This window comes from Bubalus bubalis, chromosome 12, assembly GCF_019923935.1.
Source record: "Bubalus bubalis isolate 160015118507 breed Murrah chromosome 12, NDDB_SH_1, whole genome shotgun sequence".
Lineage (NCBI taxonomy): Eukaryota > Metazoa > Chordata > Mammalia > Artiodactyla > Bovidae > Bubalus > Bubalus bubalis.
Window position 1 is genome coordinate 105,464,659 of NC_059168.1, and position 7,461 is coordinate 105,472,119.

At 67.4% G+C, this 7,461-nt stretch overlaps 1 protein-coding gene across 3 annotated transcripts; it reads right to left on the reverse strand.

Annotated features, from left to right (window-relative positions):
• Nucleotides 1-999: 999 nt before the first annotated feature.
• On the reverse strand, nt 1,000-6,819 carry NPDC1 (neural proliferation, differentiation and control 1). Of its 3 annotated transcripts, none has more exons than XM_025262180.2 (9): nt 6,573-6,815; nt 3,738-3,884; nt 2,548-2,682; nt 2,286-2,459; nt 2,149-2,188; nt 1,895-1,979; nt 1,737-1,816; nt 1,474-1,570; nt 1,000-1,364 (listed from the first exon to the last, which is right to left on the reverse strand). In XM_025262180.2, exons 1-9 carry the CDS (start codon nt 6,682-6,684, stop codon nt 1,296-1,298), a joined length of 939 nt encoding a protein of 312 aa, XP_025117965.1. In that variant the 5' UTR covers nt 6,685-6,815; the 3' UTR covers nt 1,000-1,295. The 3 variants fall into 3 exon arrangements, with proteins under 3 accessions (XP_025117965.1, XP_025117964.1, XP_025117967.1); XM_025262179.2 differs by having other exon boundaries at nt 2,149-2,215; nt 6,573-6,812; XM_025262182.2 differs by lacking the exon at nt 2,548-2,682 and having other exon boundaries at nt 2,149-2,215; nt 6,573-6,819.
• Nucleotides 6,820-7,461: the final 642 nt, after the last annotated feature.

Here is a 7,461-nt window from a genome sequence, read left to right on the forward strand (position 1 = left end):
GCTCATTCCCAGCTCCCTGTCCCCACCCCCTTCCATCTCCCATACCAGCACACCAGAGGGACACCGTGGCTTCCCGCTGGGGGCCCACCCAAGGCCATAGCCCTAGAGGCACACTGCTTTAGGAGAGCCACTAGCTCTAAGGAGGGCCAACCTGGCTTCCACTGCCCAGCCCCACCTGAGGGACCAGACTGCCCCAAGCGGGCCGTGTCCACCCTCTGCAGGGCTGCCGCACTAGGAGCCAGGGGTCCAGCAACCTCGGGACCCCGCCCCGAGGACTCACTAAGGGGCTTCTGAACCCCACCACCCTTCCTCCCCAGCCTTGGTGGGGCAGACAGGCCTGACTCCCACCCTGTCTGCACCAGGCTCCCACTGCTCCCTGGACCCCAGAAGCCCCTCCTCCCAGCCCAGTCTCCTCGTCACTTCTGAGCACAAAACTTGGACCCTACTCTGGGGCTTCAGGTGAAGGTCACCTCCCCCTCCACTGGCTTTCCTGTTCCTTGGCGGGGGGTTGAGGTCGACTCAGAGGTACCTCCTGACATTCAGAGACCCCACCACATCTGTCACCTCAGCTGCCCACCCTGGTCTACCCGCCTGTGTGTAGCCTAGCTTCCTCTGCCTGGCATACCCCCTACATGCTGCAGAGGCCCGGGAGTCCACGTGGTCCCACAGGAAGCCCAGAGACAAGGTGTGCAGCCCATCCCTCCTGGCCCAGGTGGAGGTAGGCAGGATTGGAGGCCTCAGTGCCCACTGCCTGGCATCTTCAATGCCCACTCCCAGCCCTTTTCATCATACACAAGATGGGGTGTTTGAGGAAAGAGCGCTAACTCCAAACTGGCCTGGACATGCACCCATTCTCTCCCCTCCCCAGCCCTCTTCCCCAGCAGGCAGTGACAGGGTCTTCCCAGGCTGGGGGTGCAGCAGAAGGCCCGAAAACCCACTCCAGGGTCCATCCACCATGGCCCCCTGTTGAGGGGGAGGTCAGTCTCTAACACACTCAGCCAAAGTTTTGAAATGTACTTTAATTGGCTTGTTTCCAGTATTACCAATCCATGCCTGGTCTTTAGGGTTCTCCTCCTCCCCTCGATTGGGGGGGGGGGTTCCACACTTAGGACAGGTGCAACAAGGGGGCACAGTCAGGCAGGAGTCTGCCCTGCGAGGGGTTCCTAGCCGCTGAGGCCCCAGCCACAAGCAGGCGCGCATCAGGACACCCTCTCTTTAATGGGAAAAGCCGGGCCCCCTGCCCCTCCCCACCAGTGTGCATCACGTCCTCGAGAGGGTGGGCGTCAGCCTTCAGGTTACTGCAGCGGGGGCGTGGACAGCGAGGCATGGTCGAACAATGGGTTCCGAACCTCCATCTCTCCCGTCTGCGAACGCTGGCGTTAGGTGGGCCCAGGGCAGGGGAGGGACCCCCCTCTGCCTCCCCCTGCACCCCTCCCTCGGCCCGTACCCCCCACCCGCCAGCCCCGCACTCACTGGGGCCAGGCCCGGGCACTCGTACACCGTGAAGTCGCCGTCTTCATTCTCCTCGTCGGAGGAGGCAGAGTCCAACTCCTTGGGAGGCTCTTTATGCCTGGGTGGGGGGCAGGATCGCTGGGTGCTCCCTCACCCTGCAGGTGCCAGTGACCCAGGGTAGAGGGCAGGGGTGGCGGCAGGCCGGGGTGGAGGTGGGGAGGGCTGAGGAGGAGGCAGCAGCCCCTGGAGTGGGTGGGTGGGCAGCGCTGAGCGGGGCGTCTTACCGCTCCAGGCATCGCATCTGCTGCCTCTGGTGCTGGTAGTGGTACATCTCCGCACTGTGCGCCAGCCGCTGGTCCCCGGGCTGCGGGAGGGGTGGGGCGGGAGGGTCAGGCCCGGGACGGAGGGGTGGGACGGGGAGGGGCGGGGCGGGGCCACGCACCGAGATCCCCGGCGGAGCTGGGGAGCTGGGCGCCTGCGGGGCCGCGTAGTCCGCCTTCTGTGTCAGGCGGATGTCTTGCTGCAGCCTGCGGGGAACGAAGAGACCTTCGGGGTCACCACCCTCCCCAGCCCCGCCCCTTTAGGCCAGCCCCTCCCTCCCAGCCCCGCCCCTCCGCTTTAGATCCGCTCCCTTCCCGCCAGCCCCGCCCCTTTACCCCCTCCCACCCGCCCGGCCCCACCCCACCCCGCGCTCACCGCCACCAGAAGAGAGCCGCCACCGCCAGCGCGGCCGCGCCTGCCACGGAGCACGCCAGGATCAGCACTGCAGGGAGGGGGTGCGGTGAGGGCAGCCTTCGGGGCAGGACCCCGCCTCCCCGCCCGGCCGGACCTACCGAGGGTGAGGCCGTCACCGTGCCCGCCCCGCGGCTCCAGGGGGGACATGTGCACAGGCCCAGACGACACAGCGGGGCCCAGGGAGGGGCGGGGTGTGGGCACCGGGGCTCCCCGCGTGGAGGGGAGGCCCAGGTCGAGTCCCTGGCCTCGCTCTGAAAGCCCCAGGGTGGCCGCTGCAGGGAGATGGCAAGTTAGCACAGCAAGACCGGGCTGAGGTCAAGGGTGTAGGGAGCCGGACAGATGCACGGGTCAGGGTCTCACCCGCCTCTGGGGGCCGCTGTTGTGCCTCAAGCTGGGGTGGGGCCTTGAGCCTGGGGCGCCCCGCCTCCTGCCGGGCTAGCTCCTGGGCCAGGAAGTCGATCTCCTCTTCCAGTCTGGGCTGGTGCAAGCCCTCCCCTGGCAAGGGCGAGGGGCCATCAGCTGGAGAGGCCCTGGGCCCTCCCTGGCAACACCAGCTACAGGTGGCCTTCCCAGAGAGAGCGGGAAGGCCCATCCGCCAGCCAGTCCCCAGGCCTGGGTCTCCTCCCTACAGGCTCCTCCTAGGCCCCAGGAGCCAGAGGACCAGGTGCCAGCCCGCTGCCCTGGCCATCCTAGTCACCATGGTGACAGCTGAAGCAACTGTGTGAGCGGCAGTTCCCAGCGAGTAGGCAAGGAGCAAGTGCTGGGGGAACACGCAGAGGCCAGCACAGGACAGGGGTGCCGGCCCTCTCCCTACCTGCCTCCCACAAAGTGGTGGGAGGAACACAGGGACAGTGCGTCACCTGGGCCGCGTGGGCCTCCTCACCAAGGGGGGGCAGGACTTCCCAAGGGATGCAGAGAAGCCCCGTCCTAACCCCCACCCCTGCCTGGTCACCAGGAGGAAGGGAGGGCAGCTGCCGGGGTGGGGCTGTGGATGGGCCTCCCCGTCCCAGACCACATGCCTTCAGTGCCCACCCCCCAACTCGTTGCCAGGGACGTGTTCCTCCAGGAAGCCCCTCCCACCCTGTCCAACACTTCAGCCCCCACAATACCCTCTGTAATGCCCCATCACACCTGAAGTCACTCTGGCTGGCACCATCCCAACAGATGCTGGGTCAGGGCAGCACCAGGGCATTCAAGCAGACAGGACGAGCGAGTGATGGAGAGAGAAGAGGTGCTGGGCAAAGAGCAGAGGCAGCTCGGGGGGTGGAGAGGTGGGTGCCTGACTTTGCGGAGACTCAGGCCTGGGGAACTCTGACCTTGTCTCTCCTGGGGTCACCCTGGCACTTCATGCTGGGTACCGGTGGCCCTGGGAAGGGTGACTGCCCCAGGCCCCAGCCCACTACCCAACTCCTCACTGGTGCCATCCGGAAAGGGTCACCAGGCCACTTGGAGGGAGACTGGCGAGTCCTGGCATCCCACAAGGTGCAGGACACCCGAGCGCTAAGGAAGGGAGCGAATGTACCAGGTTAGGGGGCGGGGGGAGGCCGTACCCAGAGGCTGGCGCATCCTGGGCACACAGAACCCCTGCCGATCCTCCTGAAAGGGCTGGAGGCAGGGCCCACAGACATGTGCACCTGGGGGGCACCGTGCCCGCCTCTTCAGGGCACAGTCCAGGCTCCCAGGACAGGCGGCTGCATCTGGGAAGGAAGCAGAGGAAGAAAAGCATCTCAGGGGGCCTGACTCAGCCCCTGCCCAGAAGTGGTGCTGTCTTGGCCACCCCGCCCCCACCCCAGAGCTGGCCAAGCCGGGCTCCGGCCATTGTTCTGGGCAGGCCCTGCCTCCCCCGCATCAGGGATCAGAACCAGGAAGACAAACAGTCCTGACACTTATGGGAACTCCCTCGCCCCACCCACTCCCCAGAGTCCACTGCCCAGGCCCAGGCCAGCTTTCTGCACAAAAACTGTCCCTTGTCCTCCTGAGAGCACAGAGCTCTCCTGGGCAGGACCAGGCAGCCCTCCAAGCCCTGCTTCTGGCCTCAAGCTTAGCCAGAGCAAGCCCCTCATCCAGTCTGGGAGCCCCAGAGGGTGGGGCCCTGGTCTCTCTCTCTTATCCCCTCAGGGCTCCCACTCAAAGCCCATCACGACATCCTACAGCCCTAGAAAGCCTGGCTGGGAGACGGCCCAGATCCAGTCACTCCCCCCATGTCTACCTTCTAGCCCGTCCCGGCACAGAGAGGGGTTGCTGGGGTGGGGAAACCTGGGATGGGGTCTGCCGGCCTCACTGGCTTTGCAAACAGAAACCAGGCGGGGCACTCTTGCAGCCGCCAGGGACGGGGGCCCTGGGACTCCAGCAGGGAGGCCGCTTCTAATTTGGGGCCCAGACCTCAGTGTCCTGCACACACAACCGTGGCTCCCACCCTGATGCTGGGGACTGGAGGGCGGTGGCCCTCGAGCCTCAGCCTCCTCTCTGGATGCAGAAGGTGAGGCACCTCCACGCTGGGGAAAGTCTCAAAGCCTGGGACACTGGCCCCAGTCACTCGACAGCAGAGCCTGGGGAGCCACGGAGAGACCCAAAGGACTGTCAATCATGCCTGGGGAGGTGGGCGTGGGGGTATCTTGGACGACCAGGACTGGTCCCCTTGGCCCAGCCCCCCCCCCACCCCCGCAGGAGGTGACATCCCAGCCTGTCCTCCAGACTTCAGCTGGCCTGAGTTGGTTTCCTTGGTAACAATACTCACAGCCTCCCGGCTGTAGGTATCCCTTGGAAGAAGTTCCAGCAGCTTCAACAGCAGGTGGGCAAGCAGGCTGGGGCTCCCCTCCCAGGGATCCCACCTCCTGCACAACCTGGGTCGGCAGGCGCCAATATCCGTGCGCTGGATCCAGGGCTGGGGCTGGTTAAACATTAAGCCTGTGCCAGCAGGTCTGTCTAGACCCCACCCACCAGCTGGGCGCCCGGGGAGCCAGGCAGTCCCAGCCCCTGTGCTGAGAACCCGGAGTGCACTGACCACGGCTAGGGGCCTGCGGTCCAGAGCTGGCTCTCGGTTCTGGGCTCCAGGGGTCTCCCTTCGCGCCCTGCCCCCTGCCCCAGGAAGACGCGGGTACTGCCCATTGATCCTGGGAAGGTCCCCCCTCTAGCCTCAGAGTGCAAACGAGGCCCCAGGAACAACAGCACCTGGAGAGCGGCTGGCACGCTGCCCTGCATCTGGGTGAGCACAGAGCTGATGAGCAGCTGGGGCGGCACCCAGCCTCCCCGTCTCCTCGGGGGCCCCACGCTGTACGCCCTGGAGCCAGGCCGCCAGCAGGCAGCCTCCACCATCCCTGGCCAGCCATGCCCTGGCCCTCAGGCCTCCTTGGGAGCCTGCTCTGGTCAGGCCAGGCCCCTGTCCAGAGGTGCTGTCCCCAGGAAGAAGCCTGCCCTGCTCTGGCCTCTTGTCACACATGCAGACCACGCTGTCCAGGTTAGCGTCCCAGCTGCAGCACATACTAGTCACTTCACTTCTCTGTGCCTCAGCTTTCTCATCTGTGAAATGGGCTAAAGGCAGCACCTCTCCTATGGAGCTGCTAGGAGAAATGGGACCTGGGTACAAAGCCCCCCGGTCCTGCCACCTGGGAGGGTGCGAGCAGGATTCTGGGTTCCTGCAGAAGTCTGGAGCCTCACTGCCATCTGGGAAGCTGGCAGGGTCTCCCAGGACCCTGGGCTCATCCCTCTCTGTGCCCCCACTGCCAGGCACAGAAGATGGAACGGAAGGGCCCCGCAGGGCAGAGGGTGAGTGAGGAAGCAGAGACTGTGAGCTCCTCCTGCCCCCAGCGAGGCCAGAGCATGCCCCGAAGCCTGAGACGAGCTGTCAGACGCCCGGGAAACTTCAGACGCCGACACGGCAGCAAAGCAAGGTGCGTGTCCACCACCCAAGCGGCAGGGACAGAGCAGCACTGCGGCTCCGGCTCCAGGACGGCCACCGGCAGTAAGGCCAGCAGGCACCGGAGCCGCGCACACAGAGAAACGCCCTTGGGACCGTCTCCAGACCGCGGCCCGCTCCGAGACAGCCCGCCTGCGACACCGACCCACCGGCTCACGAACCCAGACAAAGACAAGAAGCGGATGGACTTCAGGTTCGCCGCCAAGGAGCCCGGAGAAGCCCCGTCCAGAGGAGTCCCTCGGCGGTGCGGCGCCGCGCCCTTCCCGCCGGGGACTGTTTACCCGAGCAGGGCCAGGCGAGGCCGGCGCGGTGGCTCGCGGGCTGGGCCGGCGGGGCCTGCGAGGCCTGCGGGCCCAGACCAGGGCGGCGGCGGCGGGGAGGGTGAGCGCGGCGCCGCGCGGCCGAAGCCCCACCCGGCGACCCCCGACCCCCGGGCGCCCCACAGCCGGCTGCCCAGCGCGTCGCTCACCGGAGCGGCCGGCGGCCGCACCGCGCAAGGCCGCGCCGAGGACGAGGCCGGACAGCAGCAGCCGCAGCAGCCGCAGGTGCCGCGGGGAGGGCGGGGGCACAGGCGTCGCCATCCTTCAGCGCCGCGGCCGGGGCAGCATGGCACCGCGCGGCCCGGGGCTGGGCGCGGGGTCGGGGCGCCGGGGGAGGCGGCGGCGGCGAGGAGGGGGCGGAGGCCGGAGGCGGACGCCGAGGAAAACAGGCGGCGGCGGCGGCGCTGACGCTGCGGCAGAGGATACGGGAGGGGGCGACGAGGGCGCCGAGTCGGAGTGCGCCTGCGCGCCCCACCTGCGGAGGCGGGACCGCCGTCAGGCTGCGCGCCCCCCTCCGATTCCGAGCCCCTCCTCGGCCCCCCAGCCAGCTCTCCGGGCGCCTCAGCCTCTGCGACTTCTGCAACCTGGACCTTCTCCAGGCGGGGCACTGGTTGGGGCTGGGTCCCCTGGGATGCGCTTCCCCAGGCGGTCCCTCTCGGGCTGATAACTCCCACCCACCCCCAGCCACCCTCCTGGAGCGGAGGATCCGCCTGGGTCTGGAGGGACATTAGGCGCACACAGCTGGGCAGGCGCACGGGGACGCGCAGGTGTGCCCGGAGGCCGACTAGGCATTCAGACACACGGCAAAGGCACACACGCGCACAGGACTAGCCCGGCATGATAACTGGAGTGGGACGGCCGCTCCCGGTGAGGCCACCAGGGGGCAAGAGTGACCTGGAACTGCTGCTGACAGCCAGCTGGGAGCTGTCCACGGTGCCCAGGTGACAGCCTTTTAGCTCCGGGATGCCCCACGACGGCAAGCACTGGGGTGCAGCCCCTAACCCCACCTACTGCCTCCTGGGAGCGCAGCCTCCGCAT